General features: G+C 51.0%; 1 protein-coding gene across 1 annotated transcript in view; it reads right to left on the bottom strand.

Moving 5' to 3' along the window:
- The window catches only part of MEGF6 (multiple EGF like domains 6), a 40,285-nt gene extending 20,971 nt beyond the window's left edge, over window positions 1-19,314 (bottom strand). The window contains exons 1-8 of the mRNA XM_053997248.1: window positions 19,173-19,314; window positions 12,804-12,926; window positions 5,947-6,072; window positions 5,053-5,175; window positions 4,343-4,465; window positions 1,862-1,999; window positions 1,175-1,297; window positions 254-376 (exon numbers count right to left, since the gene is read on the bottom strand). Coding sequence (XP_053853223.1) covers window positions 254-376; window positions 1,175-1,297; window positions 1,862-1,999; window positions 4,343-4,465; window positions 5,053-5,175; window positions 5,947-6,072; window positions 12,804-12,926; window positions 19,173-19,314 — 1,021 coding nt within the window. The remainder of the gene's footprint in view (window positions 1-253; window positions 377-1,174; window positions 1,298-1,861; window positions 2,000-4,342; window positions 4,466-5,052; window positions 5,176-5,946; window positions 6,073-12,803; window positions 12,927-19,172) is intronic.
- Window positions 19,315-22,931: the final 3,617 nt, after the last annotated feature.

Here is a 22,931-nt window from a genome sequence, read left to right as displayed (position 1 = left end):
GGCTGTGTAGCTGTGCCAGAGCTCCCTGCACTTCTTTGGACAGTGCTGTGAACGAGGCTGAAACAGGACTGGTCCTGTCTGGGAAAGCTTTCCAGGGCTGGGCTGAGGCACTGGCACTGCTCAGGTGCTGTGAAGGAGCTGAAAGAGGTGAGGTGCAGGGCTAAGGAGCTCCACTCTGTGTGGTCCTGGCTCGGAGAGGAGGCAGAGGAGGGACCCACTGCCCAGCCTGAGGCAGCTTGGACGAGGCACTTACAGATGCAGCTCCTTCTGTCTTCATCCAGCTTGTGCCCAATGTCACAGCCACACTGGAACGACCCTGGCAGGTTCTGGCACGTGTGTTCACACCCACCGTTGTTTGCAGAGCACTCATCCACATCTACAAAACACATCCACATCTACAAAACACATCCACATCTACAAAACACTCCAGTGGGACAGGAGCAGCGACAGGGGCCCGGCCATGCAGCAGTTATAGGCTGGTGGCATCCTCTCTGTTAAATATGTGAAGCCATAGGCTCTAAAAATGGAGTTAAACCACCTCAGGGATTAGGGATGCCTGGGTTTCAACAAAAAATGTGCTGGGCTTCAGTTCCCATCCATTATTAATTGTGTAGGAGCAGGTGGGCGTGTTTGGCTCCTTCCCCTGGGAAATGTTGAGAGTTTTGGAAGTGAGAACAATTATTGGGGGGGTTTTTCCCCACATTCTTTCTTTTGAGAAGGTGACTCATCAGAAAGCTGGCAGGAAAACTGGTAGGAGCTGGGAGAATCTGGAAGAAATGCCTGGCTGTTCTCAACCAGGTAGGAGAATTTCTTGTTCTCCTAATTAAAAGCTTCATTAGTCACTGTCTTGGCTGTGTTTTATACAGACACTGCTATTTGTCTTTATCCCTTGGGTGAAAGTGATGGGCAGTGTTGCCCTCTGGGGTTGAACATCAAATGGTTTTTGTGAATTAATGGGGTCAACTCACTCTGGGTTAGCCCAATCTGACCTTGGTGTGTTCAAAAATCCCACTGCCCCTCTCCAGTTGGGCTGGGCTGGGCACAAGGGCTAGAACCGAGCTGCCCAACACTAAACAAACGGAGGAGAGTGACAAGAGGCAAATTGGAAGTAGAGGGACCTATTCCCTGTGTGTCCCTGGCCCTGCCTGGAGCCCAGGCAGGTGCTGGCACTCACCATCACAGCCACAGCCGTCGGTGCTGAGCCTGTAGCCGGCATGGCAGGAGCACTCGTAGCCCCCAGGGTAATTGTAGCAGTCTTGCTGACAACAGTGAGAACCGGTGTCACACTCATTGATATCTAAATGAGAAACCAAGGGTGTTAATACACTGCAGAGAGGTGGCAGGAACTTGGTAAACTGCTCCCTGACTAGTTCTGGGGAGCTTTTACTCATCTGCTGCCAAATGCTGAGCCAGAATTCTCGAGTTCCTCCTGAAACCAGGGAGCTTTGTGTTAACAGATCATCCTCCCCATCGAGGGAGGAATCCTGAGTCCTTGAGGGAAGTTCATTCTGATTCCCAGCTGGGGATTGTGGTTACAGGTTTCCTGTCCTTACAAGCAGGGTAACTTGTAACTGACGCCTGCTTAGGGAAGTTTCATCTGGGAAAAACTAATTAGTTTGGAAGTCATAATTACTGTCATAAGTACTGTCCAAGTATATCCTGAGGGAAGTTTGGGGATATCTTTGAGCAGAGCAATATTTCATCTGCTCTCACTTCCCATCAGTTTCTATCCTCTTTAGCCTGTTTGAAGTGCACATACACAGTAACCAAGAGGGATCCTGACCTAAGATCCCAAGAGGGATCCTCATCTTTACCTGGGATGTGTTTGGAAATCAAGGTCTGGCCTTTTCCTGTTCCTTACCAGTGCACGACTTCTGGTCCTCTTCCAGCCTAAAGCCAAAGTTACAGGTGCAGACTGGGCCAGAGCTGGTGTGGTGGCACATGTGGGAACAGCCCCCGTTGTTGGTTTCACAGCTGTTCACAATCTCCATCTCTATCCCTGGAAAAGGCAGCCTGGTTAGGATCCTGTGGGACACATCTGCACACACCGCTGGCCCCTGCCTGCCCCCAGTGCCGTGCCCCCACCAGCTCCTGGCACTGCATCCCTGCTGAGGAGGGGGATCTGCAGTGGGAAAGGATGGAAATAGCTCGGCACAGAGGCCACTGCTGGGCTGGGAAGTGAGGTATAAAAAGAAACCTCTGGATCTCACGCAGCCTCTCAGGGACGGAGCTGTGGAGCAGGCTCTGGACAGTCTCTGGGACGAACAGGCTGCGGATGAAACTGCTCCCACTCCTGCCAAGCAGCAGCGTGTGCTGCCAACCAAAAGTTGGCTCAGCCTCAGAGCAGAGCTGTTCTGGTGCCAGGCAGAAATGGGAGCAGCAGAACACAGCTAAGCAGGGAAACATCCAGATGCCTACAGCGAGAATCGTTAGCTCCTGACATGTCAAAAGCAGTCGGCGCAAACATCAATTGCAGCCATAGATCATCCGAGCTTGGCAAGGGTTCTGTAAACTTGTCTAGTTAATTAAGCTTTCTTAAACTAAAAGGAACTTGTTTCATGGAGTTTTGACTCAGTCCTGAACCTCAGGAAAACAATTTCTGCCTTCAAGAGCACTGAGTTTTTCGTGCATTCAGACCCAAGGAGGATGAAAGAAAGGGAGCTTGATGCTTCCCAACGGATCTGTGCTTGTCAAAAACAAAAGCTGTGCCACAGTGGAAGACTTTTTCCAGATTTCACAACGTGATTGTCATCCCTCTCTTCCCTTTTCTTATTAAAGCAGCACAAACAGGGTTTTGCTTAAAAGAAACGTGCTAGGAAGGGCAGGGAGAAACCTTTCATGTGGAAAGGCTGCTTTGCTGACCCCAGGGCAATGTCAGTGTCCTGGTGTGAGATTGGCCGTGTCCCTAAGAAGAAAGCTGTGTACATACTTTAGGCTCTTCAGCCTCATGCCATCATCCTGGTGCCCCATATTGCTCTGTTTGATGCCTTTCAACACCCGTTTATGGCCTGCAAAGCCTTGCCCTCCTACCCTTGCCAAGCTCCAGCAGCTGCACAAGGGGACCCTCACAGCTCCCAGTAACACCAGCTGCCAGCACTGGGACTGCCACGGTGGCTGTCATCTGTGAGGGGCTGGTGGCTCTGGCTCAGCCTGGCCCTGCTGGGGTGCACCAGCTGCATAAAGCTGTGAGGACAGTCCAGCTCACTCTTGCATCACAGAGTTTATTTCTTCCCTTGACGGGAGCAGATGTGATCCCTTCACTGGCTCAGTTCCTCCAGTGACACATTTGCAGCTGACTGAGCTTGTCCAGCAAAGTCCCCAAGAGGAGAACTTGGCTTATTTGAAGCCAAATGGCTCCAAATCAACTGCCTTAACCAGCTAAAGTGGCTTTGTGGTGACTTTAAAGAACAGGCCAAGGTTTTTATCTTGCTGTGGAAGTAAACAGCCCAAAAACTGCTTGTGAAATCCTTCAGCAGAGATTGCCACAGCTTGGCCCTGGCGATTCCCAGAGGGCAGTGACAAACATGTGCCTGCAGCAGCCCAGGTGTGCCCTGTCCTGCTGGGCAGGGCTCAGTGTTGGAACCCTGGTTGCTGAGAGTTTCAGACTTTCTGTGCTGCCAGGCACTGACCCCCAAGAGAACACTGAATTTAACCTGAGGCCGTGGAAAAGGCTCCCAAAATGGAATGGTAGAACTGGGATTGTGGCTGTGGAGTTTGAATAAAAGTGTGTGATATCACAGGGTGGAAAACTTAGAGTTTAAGGGTTTAGAATATAGGAATATATATAAAGCAAAATGGAGGTTTTAGGGTGGAGGCTGGTCCTGCTTCTTCACCTTCTTCTCTCCTTCTCCTTCTTCTTCTTCTTCACCTTCTTCTCTTCTTCTTTGCCTTCTTCTTCTCCTTCTTCACCTTCTTCTTCTCTCCTTCTTCTTCTCCTCCTTCTTCACCTTCTTCTTCTCCTTCTTCTCTTTCTTCCTCACCTTCTTCTTCTACTTCTCCTTCACCTTCATCTTCATGGGTTTGGGTGGTTTTGTGTAATTGGATAAAAAGCCTGCATTGCAGGCCACAAGTGGTTGGTTATTGGGTTAAAAGTAAAAATAATTTAGGTGCCATTTCTTAATTAGACAGTTTATCCTTAAAAGGCCTTGTAGAGAGAGAGTGATAGGGTTCAAGTTTTTAGTTTGTTAGGGTGAAGTTCTGTAGAACTCAGGGTTTGTGAGACTGTAACAGAGATAAGAACTGATAAACATCTGAGTCCCAACAAGAAATACCATCTCCTGCATTTAATCCCGACCCTGGCAAAAGGAAATTAAGACTGGACAGCTGGGCCCGCAGTACTCACGGTAGCAGCGCTTGCCATCCGCCCCCAGCTCGTAGCCCGGGTTACAGGTGCACTTGAAGGAGCCCCGGGTGTTGAGGCACTGGTGTGCACACATGGCCAGCCCCATCAGGCACTCGTTCACATCTGAGAGAGGGAGAAAGCTGAACTTTAAACATCCTTCCAAAGGACTGTTGTTATGGTATTTGAGTTCTGCACTGGTTTCTTGCACCCTGAACTCTTCGTTGGGGTCCAGACCAACAAAGACACAGAGTTAAGAGTTTGGAATTGCTGTAAAGCTTCCCAGGATTTGGGCTCACATGACAGTGGGACATTCACAGAATCACAAAATCAGTTAGGTCTGAAAAGACCTTGGAGATCATCAAGTCCAACCTTTGACCTAAAACTACCTTGTCACCAGACCATGGCACTCAGTGCCACATCCAGTTTATTCTTAAATAAAGAATAAAAGATGGTGACTCCACCACCTCCTTGGACAGCCCATTCCAACGCCTGATCCCCCTTTTGGGGAAGAACTTCTCCCTGATGCCCAGCCTGAATCTCCCCTGGAGCAGCTCTGTTATTGCAGCCAGCTCGAGCAGGGCTCTTGCACAGACACCACCTGAGCCACCCAGGGGAAGGCGTGTGCTTCCCTCCGCTCTGCTCCCACTGAGCACTCCCTCACCCATCAGACACAGAGCTTTTCCTCCAGGGGAGCTCTGCAGGGCACTCACCTTCGCAGGCCTTGCCATCAGGGGCCAGCTGGTAGCCGGGGTGGCACTCGCAGCGGGCGCGGCCGCGGTGGCTGTGGCAGCGGTGCATGCAGCCCCCGTTCCTGTCAGAGCACGGGTTCCTCACTGCAGGCAGAGCACAGAGCCCGGGTCACCCCACACAGATCCTGCCTCTTGTGGCAGAGCAGAGTGCAGAGCAGCAGGAAAGCCTGCAGTCTGTGAAAGCCTGTTCTGCAGCAGGCAGAAAATCCCTGCTCCGCCCGTTGGGATGTACACGCTGTGAGATCCTGCAGAAGGCTGGAATTAAGCTGGGTAAAACCCTTCCAGCAGAAGCTTGGCATGGGCACATCCCTCTGCAGAGATTACACAGCAAGTGCTGGCACTTTGCTCCAAGTGCTCCTACCCAGAGGTTTGCCAGTCTCTGACCTGCCCCAGGACCAGGACAGATGCTCCAAACCCCACTGACTGCTGCGTTTGTAACATCCCAGCTGTTCCTTTTGCCGTAGCAACTTCACAGCTCAGGACTTCCCTCCTTCCTGCCTTTTGAATGCCAACTGCCACGAACAAGAACAACCTTGTGTTCTGTCCCCTTCAGCTTCTCTACCTCCTGAGCCAGGAGCAGGTCAGCCAGAGAGGGAGAAGATCCCACCCCACTGCCACGCTCTGCTGTCCCTCCACTCCCACGGCAGCCTGTGCCTTCATACAATTTCATTTTTGTTGGCTACAACTCCTCCAGCTTTTCCCATCCCTTGGAACAAGCCACAGGACATGTCCATGACAACAAAACACAGAGAGTTTTTACTGGAAATCCCCCAGTCTGATCTGCTGGACATCTGAGCATCCCCATCCCACAGCTCCCAGCTGGAATCCATGGCTCCCCAGCCCCCCAGGACTCACGGACGCAGCGTTTGCCATCCTCGTGCAGCTGGTGGTTGTGCCTGCACTGGCAGCGGTGCTGGGCCAGGGTCACCTGCACACAGTCGTGCTCGCAGCCACCGTTGTTCAGGGCACACGAGTTCAGAGCTGCGAGGCAAAGGGACACAAGGTTTGGCACAAAAGGAGTTTGGGTGGCACCTGGGGACACAGGGACACAGGTTTGGCACCCGAGTGAGTGAAGGGCACCTGTTGCACAGGACCAGGGCAGACTGCACACCCTGTGAATTGAAGACTGGAGCACATTCAGTGACAAGTTCGTGGCCAACTTGATGAGCAAGGAGGGTGTTAAGTGGGAGCTTAAATCCAGTGGGGTTTGGTGCTGCAAAAGCCTGTGGACAGTGCAGGACAGGCCACCCACCACCGTGCCAGGTGGGCACCCTGCTCTTTCAAGGCAAGATCAGCTCAACAGCGTTGGGTAGAATAAATTATGGTGACCCCACCACCTCCTTGGACAGCCCATTCCAACGCCTGATCCCCCTTTCAGGGAAGAACTTTTCCCTAATGCCCAGCCTAAATCTCCCCTTAAAATGGTTCTTTCCCACCATAAGAGGCCCCAGCACTCTCCCTGAAGGTGGTTCCAGGACACAGGGAGCTGGGTCAGCTCCTGTCCAGCACCACATGGGAGGGAAGCAGGCTTCCTGCCAGGCATCCGCCCTCTCCGAAGGGCGCCGTGTCAGCAGCCAGACCTCTGTGCTGTTGCTGAAATTCCCATGCTTTAGTTCCAGGACAGTCCCTGCAGGTGCAGTGGCACAGCTGGTTCAAGCCATTACTGCTCAGAGAGTTGTGCTCAGGCACATGCAGGTTTTCCTGTAACAAAAACTGAGTTTCTGGCTCCGTGATGTGCAAAAGTCACCGAGGCCCAGCAGGTGCTGCCAGTTGTGGGAACATTCAGGGGAAAATGTTTTAAGATCCATCCTGCGTGTCCACACCTGGACCAGGTGTAACAACCCCCAGCTCAGGGCTCTGACCAGGAGATTTCTGTGTGGAACCCGGGGCACGTGGGGTCCCTGCTGCTGTCACCCAGACAGAGCACACAGAGATCCAGCAGCAGGAGCTCTGATTTCATCCTCAGTGCAGGCAGGACTGGGAACTGAGCTTCCAAACTGGAGTTCCTGGCCATGCCACAGCTTTTCTGCGTGGCCTTACGCAAGGAGCCCGGCAGATTCCAAACAGTCAGGAAACAGAAGGTTTTGCCTGGGCTACAGCACAAAACAGACCCTGTGACCACCTCATCCCCAGACTGATCCTTCAGGTGATCACGGTGCCCTCCACAACCTCCAGAGCTTTGGAAGCAGGAGGGCCTGGAAAGCAGCTGCCAGCAGAAGTCTCTGCTTGTAACACACCTCTGAATCCCAAGGCAAGTTGGGTCCTTGCTCTTGTACATTAGTGAAAACAAATATTTGGCTCAGGACAAAAGCTGGAGCTCCTGGCCGTGCCACAGCTTTTCTGTGTGGCCTTGCACAAGGAGCCCAGCAGATTCCAAGCAGTCAGGAAACAGAAGGCTTTGCCTGGGCTACGGCACAAAACAGACCCCGTGACCCAACATGTGGACTCCTCACAAGCCTGCTATCATTAATCAGCCTGGGAACAGCCTCCTCCTCCTCCTCCTCCTGTTCCTGTACTGTGGGATGTCTCTGCAGGATCAGCAGAGGAGTGGGATGTTTAACTGGGATGTGAGCACCTTGCGAGCAGCCGGGGCAATGTGTCAGAAGCTTTGTTTTTACTGCAGATCTCCAGGACCATCGACCTCGGATCCAGGAGGAATTTGAGCTGGGAAACAAAACAGGGAAGGACTGTCTGGAGCTGGATTAGTGGATTCTGGTGGAGAAGTCATTGTGGGATAATGTCACGCCTCCAAAGCCATACAAGTCCCCTCTTGGAGCACTGGATGTCTCCTGAGTTTACCCACCCAACTCCTTATGCACTGAGCTTCTCCAAAGAGAGGTGTCTCTTATGAGAATTGGGAAATTGGCCTTTAAACCCTGTTCTGTCTCTCAGGAGCCACCAGAGTGTCACAACCCACTGGGCTGGTGGAACATGGCTCAAGCTGGCCCTGGGGCAGGATGGAAAGCCAGCCCTGGCTCCCATAAGCAGAGCAGAACGATCAGCTCTGGTCTCACACGTTTCTGACCTATTTTTCAAACTCCAGAATAAACTAATGTGCTGGCTCAGAGGAATCCTATAGGAAAGCTAAAAATATCTCTAATGAAAACCATCTCTCCTAGACTGATCCTTCAGGTGATCACGGTGCCCTCCACAACCTCCAGAGCTTTGGAAGCAGGAGGGCCTGGAAAGCAGCTGCCAGCAGAAGTCTCTGCTTGTAACACACCTCTGAATCCCAAGGCAAGTTGGGTCCTTGCTCTTGTACATTAGTGAAAACAAATATTTGGCTCAGGACAAAAAAAAAAACGAAAAAATATGTATTTTCATTTTTTTCTGCACACCCTTCCCAGAAAAAAAAAAAAGAAAGGAAAAAAAAAAAAGGAAAAAAAAAAAAAGAAAAAAAAAAAAAGCTTTGACTCAGAGCTGACGATCACTCTCATTCCAAATGTTAAAATAACTCAGCTTCTCATTTTATGCCTCTAATTAGCTAAACAACATTTGGGGGAATAAAAGCAGCTTGACAGGGTCAAGATTTTGCCATACAAAACATAAGGCTGGAGCAAGAACTCGGGGTTTATGTTAGTTGTGCTGGCATTTTTTCCTTTAATCCGTTTGGAAGGAAACAACAGAAATACTTAACGTTCCTGAAAAGCTCTGGGTCAGAGTTACACTACTCAAGCTCTAGCAGAGATGGGTGGTCATTTAAAAATATTCCAATATATTTAAGTGTTTAATAACATATATTCAAAAATAGCCATAAATAATGTGCTGGTTGGAGTGCCTTTTTTTAAAATAAAAAAGAAAACAAGTCAAACAATGCTGATGCCTGCCAAAACATTCCTTCATCTGGGAAAAGCACTGGGCCAACATGGAACAAGCCAATGCATCTTATGTCTAAAATAACCTCCCAGGATGCAGTTATTTGGATGAATTTGAAGTTTAAATAACGGCCTCCTTGCAAACTCCTACAACTGAAAAAAAAATCGAAAGTCTGGGTTCTTCCAGACTTTCGAGATTTCAGGAGAGAGAGCCCATGTGAGGCTGGGTCTCCTCAGCTGGCTCCTCGCAGTCACAGCCAGCAGACCTCGCTGCTGGCCTTGTTTTAATTACTGCTCGGGGTTTTTATTCTGTTTACAGAACCGCTCTAAAAATATTTCCATTCCCAGATGCTCTGCCGAGCTTAACATTTCTGTGACAGGGCTGCCAAGCCCAGTGTCATCCTGTACATCACACAGGTTTTTGTAATTACAGCTCAGACAGATTTTCCACAGATGATATTTCAGTGTCTGAGAGAGGGAGGTTCCTTCCAGCCCCGCTGTCTGAGGGGAGTGCAGTGCTGCTGGAAGATGCTGCTCCCAGGTTCTGACCCTCTCAGGCCTGGGAAATGGATGAAGAGGGATGCAAAGGAGGTTTTTGCTGCTGACTGCACCTGGGAAGTGGATCTGTGCAGCAGCAGCTGCAGCCTAACACAGGAGCTGATTTAATACCTGATCTCCAGCTGTCCTTCTGACTTTTCCTCTCTCTTCTCACTTCTCCTCTTTCCTCTCTCTCACCTTTCCTTCAGAGATTTGCCACCAGAAGCAGCGAGTTGATACCCTGAGGGTGACTGTGAGCAGCTGTAACTAGAACTGAGCAGGGTGTTCCTTCTGCAGCATCACACAAACCCCCAGCAATTCTAAGAAAAGGCTGAAAAAATGTGTGACTGGGCAAAGAAAAAGTCAAATTCCCTAAAATGTGCGAGCTGTCTGCAAAATGAAAAGCCCCACCAAGCACACGTGGTCCCTGCACACACAGTTCAAGCCCACACAAACCTCCTGACATGGTCCTTCTGTTCATTATATCACCCCTATCACTGAGATTTCTTCATTTGAAGTTCTCCTAATATAAACAGGGATCCATAATGTAATCCCAAACTGATTTATCCTAACCTCAGACAACTTCCAGAAACATGTTGTGTGTTAATCCAGACCATCTCCCCGCTCCTCAGGCCAACAAAAGCAATTGGCTCCCATTAAACCCCTTTGCCTCAGCCTGGCCTGCATCCCTCTGCTGAAACAGTGGAGAAGGACCTGGAGATGTCAGCTTCCTGCCTCCTGCCCATGTGGTTCTGATAAAGAAAGAGGTAATTTCAGGACGCCCAAGGCCTCTCTTTGTTCTGTTTCAGTCCTTTTCTCCCTCTCTCAGCAGCGATTTGGACAAAGACACAACAAAAGGATCCTGCACAACGGAGCTGCAGAGCACCAGCTGAGAGCTGGACACAGGAAAGGGGTTTTAAGCCATTTTTGTGCCCTCCTGAGTCACAGCCCCAGGTACCAGCTAACCCTGGAAAGCTGCCTCGGCCACGCCGGCGCGTTGTGGGGGAATTGTGGATTGCCGATCCATCATCGGAGCCTTTGTGGGTTTTGTGGGGACCAGAAAGCATTTAAAGAATGAGATCAGTGATTTGACAGCCCTTAATGAGAAACTTGTCTGCAAAGGTCCCTTTCTGTACCCAGAACGCTCTCGCTGGGGCTGTCAGGAGCTTCCTACTGCCCAAATCTGTGCCTGTCACAGCGTGGAGCTGCAAGCTTTCCTCAGCAGAAGGACAAGGATGGATGGATGGATGGATGGATGGATGGATGGATGCTCACTGTCTCCAGTTCCCTTCATTCCTAGCCTATTCCCTATATCTAGTCACAATATTTTGCGTTTTATCAGCACAGAATCTCCATAGAAAATGAGAGGACATCCCAGCTTGAAGAGAAAAACAGCTTTGAGCTCAGAACCGACCACAAGGCAACCTGGTGTCTGTGGGTACAACAGGACAGCCACAAACACCAGCAGAGGAGGCACCTCTGAGCCTGTGCTCTGTTCTGAGCTTTTCTAAGGAAAAGATGTTCCACCCCTCCCCACAACTGGTTCAATGGGTTAGTACAGAGTTCTGTGAAGGTGTGACATATACACATGGACAGGCAAAAATATGTAAAGAGAAAAAGCCAGTCCTGAAATGAGCAAGCCCCATTTTAGATCCTGCTCTGTTGATATTCTAGAAACATTATTAGATAATTATGCAGTGAGAGGTTTTTGTCTGCCCTGCCTGGTCTGCTTTGCTTTCCTGGGTGCTCTGGATCCCAGGGGTACCAGCACCACAAACTCACTGCAGATCCTGCAGGCTCCGCTCCCCAGAGCTCTGGGAGCTGCCCCACTCACTCCTATGGATCAGATTTCATGAACAGAGACCTGTCCCTTTTGGCAGATGAATTCCAGCACTGCACATTATGGCTAATGTTTGCTCACGAGTTCAATGCAAAGCAGGTTTGCAGCGCTGGGCAGGGGCAGCCGGAGCGGGGCAGCCCTGCCTGCCTGGACCCTCAGCTACCCCAGCAGGGAAGCCTGGAGAGTGAAAAAAACCGATGGAAATTCCTCTTAAAGAAGAGATTCCTCCCTCTAGAGATCCATTTTAGGCTTTCCCTGAAAACAGTTCCACCTTCTGGGGCTGGGGCTGGCACTCCTGATGTCAGCCTGTCCCACGTTTCATTCCGCAAGGCGCAGGCGGCTGCGGGATCACCACAAGAAAGGGAGCAACATATTCCAGAGGCAATTAGGAGATGACAGACCACAGCACACTTACATGTGAGCAGCAGCAGCTCGTCACCCCAACACGAGTGTTGGAGCTCAGTGCTGGCTGCCAGGCTTGGCTTTTTTGTCCCTTATTTGCCATCTTTTTCCTTCTGGACTTTCCCAGCGAAATATGGGGATCTTGCACCTTGAATCTCACTTGGTTGGGTGTCATTATGTACTGGAGGCAGCTGTGGCCAGATGTGAGCCAGTGCAGAGCTGGGCACGGTGGGTACAGCTTCCCTGGATGGATTTTCCTGCTCACATCACCATTCCCAACTGGAACACACAGGCAGACTCTGGAGCGTGACTGTGTTCCGAGAAAACTCTGAAAACACTATGGCCCAGGAATTCTTTCCACTTGCATGAAAATATCCCTCAAATAGTGGAAAAATGTGTCAAATGAAGCTGTGGGGGAGAAGTGGTTTAATTAAAACAGCCACAGATGCTGGAGGCAGACTCCAAGTTCCACTCTGAGCCTCCAGTTTGGGGCAGGCAAACAACATTTCAAGGAATTGGCCCCAAAATCAGCTGCAGGGCAAACCTGGTGCCTGGATGGTGATGTTTGGACAAGCACCATCCAAGAGAATGCACAACCAGCATCCCAGAGAAGGTTTTGGATTATTATGGCCACAGTTCCACACACAGCCACATTTACTGTCTGTCTCACCTGCTGCCCACAGCAATGCTGTGAAAATACTGAAATTTTGGGGAAATACTGAGGTCAAAATGAAGCCTGACTTGAAATTCCTTATAATTTTATTTATGTAGCTGTTCTGAGAATGCCATATCTGATATATCCTGAATCAAAAGTAGAAGCACAAAAGCACTTGGGACTTACTTCTCCTGAACCAGAATAAACTCAGGGACAGCAAAGCCGCCCCAGTTTTACGTGACCACAGGGAAGAGCAGCAAATATTTTGAACCCAGGGACAGAAACCGTGAGGGAAGACACAGGGACACAGAGGAACACACAGCCCATCAGCATTACCTCACATTCAGGGCACAGAGGATGAAGGGAGTGAGGAAATCAAGGTTTTCTGCACACCGCCATGGATTTGCTGGTAGGAAAAGGGCTGCAAAGGGAGATTGCCACGGGATTTCCAGGGGAGCCTTACCGAGGCAGGTCCTGCCGTCCGTGTGCAGGCGGAAGCCGGGCTGGCACTCGCAGTAGAAGGAGCCCAGGGTGTTCACACACCGGTGTTGGCAGCCCCCATTGTGCACCTGGCACTCGTCAACATCTGCAAAAAAACACAAGGGAAAAGTGGGCAAAAGCTCAGGAGAGTGGGCAGGAGGGTGTCTGAGCTCAGGAATATTTATCCTCTGCTGCCCGACTCCGGATCTGAGGAATGAAAGCAGAGGGAACAAGATTGGCCATTTTGTTATGTTCAGTCAGTCAAGCTATTTGTGAAATTCCAGGGGCAAACCTGCAATCAGTGAACAACAACCACAAAAACCCAGTTTCATTTGTCAGTCAGCACAAAACATCCTCACCTGATCACCTGCCCATGGTCACCTCTCCCACTGACTCCAGGGTAATGGATTAATTCATAGTCAAAGCAAGGAAGTGTAAACTATGAAATTTTATGTTTCTGAGGAATTTTAAGGAAATTTTAAGTTTCTGAGGTGGATTTCTTCCTGTGCCATAATCAGAAACATGGAGATGATGTGGACAGAGCTGCACAGTTCCTTAATTCCTGCCATTTGTGGGTGTGCACAGCTGTGCACCTACACAGCCTTTCAGACTGGAAAGGATCAGAGAGGGGAACCAGATCCCACCCCACGAACAGCAAAGCACCCAACCAGCCATTCCCTCCCCCACGGAGAGAAAAACTTCAGCAGCTTTGGGTCTCTCCGTTTGGGTTTTTCTTTGGGTTTCTCTTTGCACTTTCTTCACCTCCAGCTCACCCAAGCCCCTCCCAGCAAGGACAGCCCTGAGCCGAGCTCAATTCCCATCTCTAAGAAGATAAAGAAACATTTCCTGAGTGAATCACGGGGCGGGGAGCCGGCCGTGTCCTCGCACGCCAGAGGTGCAGGAACGTGCCCAGCCCAGCCCCAGCAGTGCCCGGTGCCCCAGCCCAGCTCTGCTTCACCCACAGCTCCCACTGGGCAGGAAAAGGGCACCAAAGAAAATTTGCCTCGGCTGAGCCAAATTTTACGTTCATCAGGTTAATTGCCAAGAAAATCAGCCAGCAGCAAGGGAAGGTCTGGGTCAGGCATGGAACGGGAAGAGTGGGAAAGGCGACGCCTGTTTGAGTCTTCTGAGCTCGGCAGTGATGATACAAAATTACCCTTTTCTCAGAGCACTTTCCTTAGCAAGGCCTAAAACATTAAAACCGAAAGCTCAGAGGTCATAAAAACCCTTCCTGTCCCAGTGATTCCCAGGGAACCCCCAACCTTGTCTTGGGGTGTCCTGCTGCACTGGCCATGCTGGGCTCCTCCTGCACAGCTCCCACTGCAGCTGTGGTCTCCATTAACCCAGCACAATGCTCATTTCTCTAATGCCAGCCCTTTGCTTTATTCAGTGGACTGAGCCTTTTAGGAGGTTTTGGTATTTTCTTCCTGTTTTTTTCAAGACAATTAATACTGAAAGAAAGGAAAATGAATAGATTTTTGAGGTGAAACATAAGCTTTGAGTGATGCTCCATGAAGAGTGAGCCAAAGCCAAAGTGGCTTTTCAAGGGGAAAAATGTGATGGCATGAGTCTGAGATGCTGGTCAAAGCAACCTAATTGTGATTAAATCATTTTCCTCTGCACACACTTGGGATACTGCAGAGCCCTAGAGTCCCTGAGGCACACCCTACTCGTTTCTTGGGCAGGATTAGCTATTGATACACAGAACTGGCTCTATTCAGCTCAAGAACAGGAAAACTGGGGTTTGGGAAGGTCTTGTGTAGTATAATAAAGTTTCTTGGTCTGAATTTAAATTACTATTCCATTTCTTCCCTTCAACTCTAATCTGAAACTGTTGAGAATTCACTGTCCAAGAAACTTAGTGATGTGTTGAGTAAACTTCTTACTTTCACCCCATTACTCACGCTCAGTAATTTTACATCTCCTCTCTCCGTGTCTCCTCTTCCCCCTTTGTACTTTTCACCCTCTAAATCTCCGTGATTGCAGAGGGTTGTCCCCATCCCAACCCCCTCCTGGCCCGGGACAGCGGCTGTAGCTTCCCTGCCACCACCCCCACGTAACCCACCCCATCCCAGAGTCCCTCCTGGAGCCTCTCCGATCTCCTCTGCAGTACCAGGGGGATTTTGGGACACCCTGCACGATGGTGTGACCAAAACAAAACTGTCCCCAGGGGCAGCGAGAGGGCAGATCCACCGGCCAACCCTGGCAGCAGCAGCACCTCCAGGCGTGCCTGAGGCTCAAGCCAGTGAGTCAGCTGGGAATAGGGACTGGGAAGCAGCAGGAGCTGCCCCCAGGGCCAGGAGGAGCTGCTCTGTGAAGGGTCACGTTGCCCCTGGTGCAGGTCCTGGCAGCAGGACCCGGAGCCCTACGTGACACCGTGTGAGCTGCGGTTCGTGGCACGCCGGGGTTATTTTCCTACTGGAGAGCTGACAAAATCTGGTTGAAATTAATAATACCAAAGGAGAGAAAATGAGAAGCATACAGGCTTCTCTTCAGCTGACTCTGAGCAAGCCAGAGCCGTGCCAGGACAGAGTTTGCCAAGCCCTGCTCTGCATGCACAGGGCAGTGGGTACCAGGCAAAGCCAACTGAGGCAGGAGCCCAACGCAGCAAGGGCTGGGGAGTGGGGCTTGGACCAGTGAGATAGCAGAGATATTTATCTCTGCTGTGTAAAGAAACTGCAGTTCATGTCTTCTGCAAGGAAGGCTCATCCCAGCCTCTTCCCTGAGCAGAAACAATCCCTGAAACCTCAGACACCTACGTGGAGTAACACAGGGAATACAGCAATCAAATATAAGGAAGATGAACACAAAACCAAAAAAAAAAGTTTGATTGGAGACCTATATGGACTAACACAGGTAATACAACATTCAAACACAGGGAAGGTGAACACAAACACAAAAAAAAAAGGTTTGGTTAGACACTTACATGCACTAACACAGGTAATACAGCAATCAAACACAGGGAAGGTGAACACAAACCCCAAAAAAAGGGGCACAGAGTGAGGAGATTGCTTTGGCTGGCTGCACTCCCTGAACACACACAGGTCCTTCCAGAAGGAATACTGATTCATCTCCAACAAGAGCTACATGTCAGGGGGAAGAAAGTGGCAACAGCAGCTCTGCAAAGTATTAAATATTTGCTAGGGAGGCAGTTTATCTCCTTGCAGGGCTGAGGAGGAGGCGATGGATCCCAGCTGGAAGCACAGGCAGGAGAACACTGCGGAGGTTCTCTCTGTCTGGCAGAGCAGCAGTGCCAGGCTTTAATCCCTGCAGCAATTAGCCTGGATTACAGAGCAGGGCTGCAGGGAAAAGGTTAATTAAAATCCATCCAGATGAGCATGTGTGGGATTTAGTGACTCTATCTTTCCAGTACCAGTTTGTTGAAGATAATTCAGCAATTTCAAGGAGCAAAAAGACTGGATGGAGAGGACCCAACAGTTCCTGCTCCTGGGCAGGGGAGCACAGCCATCCCACACTATGGACACAGATTAGAATGAAAAAACCCTCTGCATTCCTTCATTTCTTGCATGTGTCACACAGTCCCAACATGAATAACCTGAGGAATTCGGATGCCCTGTTATTCCACACTCCCTGTGTGCAGACATGGCAAGGTCCAGCAGTGCAAGGAGGCCATGGGAGAGGACAATGCTTCATCTCCTCTCTGCTAGCCTGGAAGTTTTTTCCTCCTCTAGGCTGAGGAAGGATGGCTGGGAAGGAAAAGGCTATTTGGGGCAGTCAGAGCACCTCCACACCCTCAGCTTTCATCTCATCCTAAACCAGGCATTTGAGAAAGCACTTAGAGAGCTGCAGTGAGCTATTGAGGCCAGAATTCCATCTACTGCAGGTGGGAGATGCCCAGAGCTTTCCCACACCACCTGTGCCATCCCCAGCAGCAGATTCCAAAGGAACTCAGGAATGGATGCATCGACTTTAGAACAATCTGCTGCAGTGAAAACTCTGCTTTGCCTCAGTCCCTGGCTTTGTCCTCAGCTCACCTTTTCCTGCCCCCGAGCAGTGGGGTTGGAAGAGTGGCCCAGCTCCCACTTGTGCTCCCGTGTGCCTCGGGATGGGGCTGTAATTAGGAATTACTCAGCACGGAGCAGAGGTGCACGCAGCAACAAGCACCTGGACTTGCTCTGGGCTTGCTGCTGCTCTCACCCTCTCCAACCTTCTCTCATCACTGATTTACCCTGTTCCCTGTGCAGGCTGTCACTCTGAGTGAAAGATCTCCCTGTGGATTCCCAGACACGGACCTGGGAATGGAAGCCCCGGGTGGAAATGCAGGTCGCTGTTGAAGGAGCCAATGGAACACGATCAAACAACAGCTCTGCTGGTTTCTGGCTGCTTTAGAGGTTCACAGAGAGGATATCACAGCACCAGGCCCACGTCACTGTGCTGATGGATGTGAGTCCCCAGCAGAGCACAAAGCTCCTCCTGTAGGGGCGGCTGTGTAAGGACACAAACCCAGCGCTGCCATCGGCCCCTGCAGCGACACCGGGCCCCAGCAGAGCCCTGTCTGCACACACGGGGCACATCAAGGCACCCAGACCTCAGTGAGAGCCACGCCGGTACTGCACAAAGCATCTCCTCCCTCTCCTGGCGCGCCCAAAGCTGCCGGTGATGCGCACACAGCAGAGCTTTGTGCCTTGTGGCAGCTGCCGGCTGAGGGGACACGGCTGTGGGGACGTGTGTGCTGGCTGGGCAGATGGGAACTGCAGGGAAACCAGCACAAAGACCCTAAAAATCACACCAAGACAACATCTGGGACTCTAAAAGCGCACCAAGGGAACTCCTCTTACATGTCTAAGAGAAGCTCAGGCAGTGAAGGAGAAATGAACCAAATTAAGCAAACCTGCAGTGATACCGGTTTAGGGTGAGAAAACCCCTCAGCTGTGCAGCCCCAGAGGTACCTCACAGCAGGGATAAAGCCAAGCCTGCACAGAGCTACCTGTCCATGCAGCTGAGAGGAGCAGAAACAGGCTCAGGATCTGAGGAACTCTGCGTTAGGGAAGGGAAGGTTGGATCCAGCACAAAGCTGGATCTCAGGAGCTTGTCTTGGAGAGTTACTTTGAGCCAACACAGTTGGATGGAGACAGCAAACACGATCTGAGTTTGAGACAAACATCTGATCTATAAATAACAAAGCAGCGACTCGCCCCTTTCCGAAGGTCTGGCACATCTCACAACCGTTCTGATATCACTTTATAACCGACTGCTTGGGGCATTTATTTATTAGCATTATCCCAGGATGAGATAATGCATTCCTTGATGTCTACATTACGCCCAAGCATCTCAAGTCCTTAGTGACCTTCACATATTCTCTATTATTTCCTAAATCCCCACAAGCTTTTCCTGCCGTGGAGGCAGCTGAGCACACAGAGAAGGAAGGGGAGGTGCAGTGGCAGAACTCACACCTGGCTCTGAGAGCCACCACCCCACGTGAGCCACGTGCCAGGGGAGCACCAAGGGCTCCATCCTTCCACCTGCTCCATGGGAAGTCTGGCCAAGCACTTCCCACGCTGCAGCAGGCTGGGAATTGGCTTCCAAAAGACACTGAGGCTGAATGTTCCAGTGCAGTGATCCCTGACACGGCTCCTCTGCCTGCATCCCCCAGCCGTGCCCAGCTCCCGGCTCCGGCCGCTGCTGCCAGAGGATTCCCCTTGCACAAAACCCAACCCCAAATAACACCGAGCCCTGTCCTGTGGGAGAATCTGCTGAGCAGCACTCGCACAGCCCCAGCAAACACACAGCCTCACCGGCAGAGAAAGGCACCATTTTCTCCTGTTAAAAACGTATCCAATCTCACTTTTTGCCCTGGATTGGGGCGAGATCCTTTGGAGCTGAGGAAAAAACGAATCTACAGACCCTAGCAGAATGCATGCATTTGGCTTTTTAAGGAATGTGGCACAGGAGCTATCTTTAACCCAGCTGGACAGCAACAGATGTGAAGAAACTCCTGTTTCTCTCCCCCTCGGCCAGAACTGATTTTTCAGAGTAAGAAATGCACTGAAGAATAACAATAACAATAGTAACAATAATAATAACAATAATAATAATAAAAATATAATAATAATGATAATAATAATAATGATGATGATGATGATGATGATGATGATGATGATGATGATGTAAAAATAAATATAATAATACAAAGCACAGGCACAAATACCGTATGTACAGCCAGGTCACCAGTCTGTCACTTGGGTGGCCGCCAGCCTGGGACCTCCATCGGCAGCTGAGGGATCCAGGGACAAGCCCCCCGAGGCAGAGCCCTGCAGGGAGCCCCAGCCCGGCTACACAGAATCCGCCAAGAGCCTGGTTCTGAAGGGACCTTCCCAGGCCACCCACGTACCTGGCCGCAGGTCGGGGTACCCCGCTCGCCCCAGGTAGCAGGGGTAGCAGCTCCTCCACAGGTAGCGGTAGTGCTCGCCGGAGGAGCCCGGGATGCCGCCCAGGCAGCCCAGGCACCACAGCAGCGCCCAGGGCCGGCCCATGAGCACGGCACGGAGCGGGACAGAAGCGGGCTGGAACGGGACGGGGCAGGGACGGAGCAGATGGAGCGGGACGGGGCAGGGATGGAGCGGGACGGGGCAGGGACGGGGCAGAGATGGAGCGGAGATGGAGCGGGACGGGGTCGGGATGGAGCGGAGGTGGAGCGAGACGAGGCAGGGATGGAGCGGGACGGGGCAGGGATGGAGCAGAGATGAAGCGGGACGGGGTCGGGATGGAGCGAGACGAGGCAGGGATGGAGCGGAGATGGAGCGAGACGAGGCAGGGATGGAGCGGAGATGGAGCGAGACGAGGCAGGGATGGAGCGGGACGGGGCAGGGATGGAACGGAGATGGAGCGGGACGGGGTCGGGATGGAGCGGGACGAGGCAGGGATGGAGCGGGACGGGGCAGGGATGGAGCGGAGATGGAGCGGGACGGGGCAGGGATGGAGCGGGACGGGGCAGGGACGGGGCGCGGACGCTGCCGCCGCAGCGGGACGGAGCAGAGGGATGCGCGGGGCGGTGCGGGGCGGCTCAGGCGTGGGGGCGGTCCCGCTCCGCCCCCCGCAGGTACCGCCGGGCCCGGGAGCGCCCCGGACCCCCCCGGCACGGCGGAGCCCTCCCGGATGGGCGGGAGCTGCCCCGGGCACGGTCGGGGCGGGCGGGCGGAGCGGGCTGCCCGGCCCCGGAGCTGATCAACGCGACCCTCCCGAGGCGAGGGAGCCACGGCAGCATCCAGCCGGCCGGCCCCGGGGCTGGGGCTGATCCTCCACCCTGAAATAAACCCGCGGATCTGCCCCAAACTAAGCTGAGGAGGGATGGAAGGCGGGCAGGGGGAATCAGGATCTCCCCCCGGAGCACCAGGCTGCTGTGGGGTCTGATTAGATATTTGAATAATTTAGTAATGTAATTTGTTTGTTTTTTTTTTTTTTGTAATGTTTAATTAAAATGTATATTTTTTGAATGGTAGATAAATTGTGAAATTTTTGTTTGTTATTGTTAGGAATTTTGTTTATTTTTGATTATGCCCGGCCGGCCCTGGGGCTTGGGTTGGTCATCCACCCTGAAATAAACCCACGGATTTGCCCCAAACCAAGCTGAGGAGGGATGGAAGGCGGGCAGGGGGGATCAGGATCTCCCCCTGGAGCACCAGGCTGGTGTGAGGGACTCCAGGGTTACACCAAGCAGGGAGTGTTTCACTGTGGAAGTGCCTCGTTACCATCGCACCTCCCCAAAACAACGCCAGCTGCTGAAACAGCACCCAACAGCAAACCTGGGCTGGGCTGTTCTTAAAATAACGACAAAAAGCAAAGCTTAATCACCAAATTTAAGCTGAAATGAGGAACAGCCACTGCGGCCGCTCCAAAGAAAACCATAACGCTCATTCCCGTTTCCTGCAAGAAAGAGAATTTTATTTTACCTTTTTCATTAAAGAAGAAGTAGGACTAGCTTATTGGATTTTCCAGAGGCAAGCTCAAAAGCCTCATTTAACTTTCTGGAATGTTTTGAAACAATGTGCTCGCAGGGCTGAGCTGGGGGGAGCAGGCCCTGCTACTTTGAGATGTTTTCACAGTATTATTTGGCCATAGTAAAATTCCAAATTAAAACTTGTGGTTTAGGCTGCAATGAATAGCATTCCACAAAAAATTTTGAAACAGGCTGAATCCAGGAAGAAAATAGGGATTTCATGCTATTGCTGCAGCAATTTCCAAAGGAAGGTGGACTCCAGTCACGAGTCCCCTTCGCTGATTGTTCCAAGAGCAGCTTCCTAACGTTTCAGGGACCACTTCAGCTCATCTTAATATTTACACAAGGCAATAGCCCACATGCTTCTCATTAATAGTTTCATTTTAACAAAAATAACAGACAAATTTTTGGGTCAGTTGCGTCCAGCCTGATGTGCTGCACACACACCTTGCTCAAACTGCCTGGTGGGTCCAGCAGAGCCCCCAGGGAGATGCTCAGCACTGAGAGAGCAAAGAGATGGGACAGGAGAAGGGGAAATGTCAGAGGGGTCACTGAGAGCCACCAGCAATTCCACCTGCACTCCCCACGTCCCACAGTGAAGCCCTGCCCTGTGGTGCTGCCTTCCAACAGCCCTTGCTGTGCACAGACACGCTGCCACCCTGCCAGGAGCCGCTTTAAATCTGTTAAATACTTCACCCATCCCAAAATACCCCGTGGCAAGACACAGATTGTCCTTGCTGGCCCAGACCAGGTCCTGGGAATGCTGCCTCCAGCCCGAGGCACTGCCATGGGGAGCTCTGACACCGCTCCTGTAAACATCTCCGGAGGTGCTGACAAGCAGAAATGAATGTTGCCACAGAGCTGTGAAAAATGGGTTAGGCTGGGTTCCTCCGTTCAGAAATGTTACCAAGACTTGTCTATCTTAAATTATCCTTGCCTGGAATGCAGATGGGTCACAGTGAGCAGCTTTTCAGGGAGTCCCTGAAAAGGGACCTTTCCACTGGCTTCAGGACCTGGGAATTCCTCCTGCAGCTCCCAAAACAAATGTGACTTCTGTGGCCAACCTGCTCAGTCCCCCTTCCTTGGGCTGTGACAAAAACCTCACCACAGTGAGGTTAATATTTTGTTATTGGTAATGCTTGTGCTGCTGCACATGTCCTTTCTATTTAGGGATGGAAGGGAAAGTGATAATTGAGGATGGTTAGCTTCTGTGCCTGGCAGCACCTTGTGAAGTCACACTGCCAGTTGTCAAACTGGGAAAGAGAATACGCAGAGTCACAGATGGGAAATGAACAGTGACCCATCTGTATTAATAGCAGTCAATTAATTCTCATTTAATAATTAATTAATTATTCTGAAATGTTGGAATAGCTAATCAAAGAGGCCAGAATTACTGAAGAGATTGGTAAACTGAGAGAAAGTCATAATCCTTATCCTCATTTAGGTTGTGGCCCCGTGTCCCACAAGTTTGGTCGCAAAACTGAGACTGCTCCAGGCTGGGCTGGCTCCTTGAGCCTGACTCCAGGCTCAGAGTCCTGGAGACAGCTCAGAGGTACAGCACAGGCATCAAAAGCACATGGGGCTCAAACACAAACTGAGCCCTGCTTATGTAATAAGCTATGCTTGGCCAAGCCAGCTCCATCTTCCTCGTCACCTAATTTACTTCAGCTGATTAAGTACCAAGAGCTGTTTGGAGTATGGCAAAACGTGAGGATCTGCAGCAGGTCATTACTGCAGCCTGGGGAACCAGCCAGGAGAGCACCAACATCCTCTGACAGGGACAGGGATGGGCTGAACTCCTGCCTCTCACAGTATTTCATTCAGATTCAGTCTTAAAATGCTTGTACGGAGCCAAAGAAATCAGAGCTGGTGATGTGGTGCTTCACAGCTCAACAGCATCATGAGCCCCAGAGTTAATTTATCCCTACACAGGCACAATCAACCTGCTCAGGTAAACAGGAGTGCTGGAATCTTCATCCTAAACCCAAACTAAAACCTAAAACCAAAAACCAAACTAAACCTAAAACCAAAACTAAAAAAAAAAAAAAAAAAAAAAAAAAAGCCCTAAACCATGAATCTAAAAATACCCTAAACACCGAAGCATGTTTCTTCTGACATTAAAAAAAAGAAAAAAAAAGGACTCCAGATAAAAGG

This window comes from Vidua macroura, chromosome 23 (assembly GCF_024509145.1).
Source record: "Vidua macroura isolate BioBank_ID:100142 chromosome 23, ASM2450914v1, whole genome shotgun sequence".
Classification (NCBI taxonomy): Eukaryota; Metazoa; Chordata; class Aves; order Passeriformes; family Viduidae; genus Vidua; species Vidua macroura.
The sequence above is the reverse complement of the archived record's forward strand: the minus strand, read 5'-3'. Positions and strand labels throughout refer to the sequence as shown.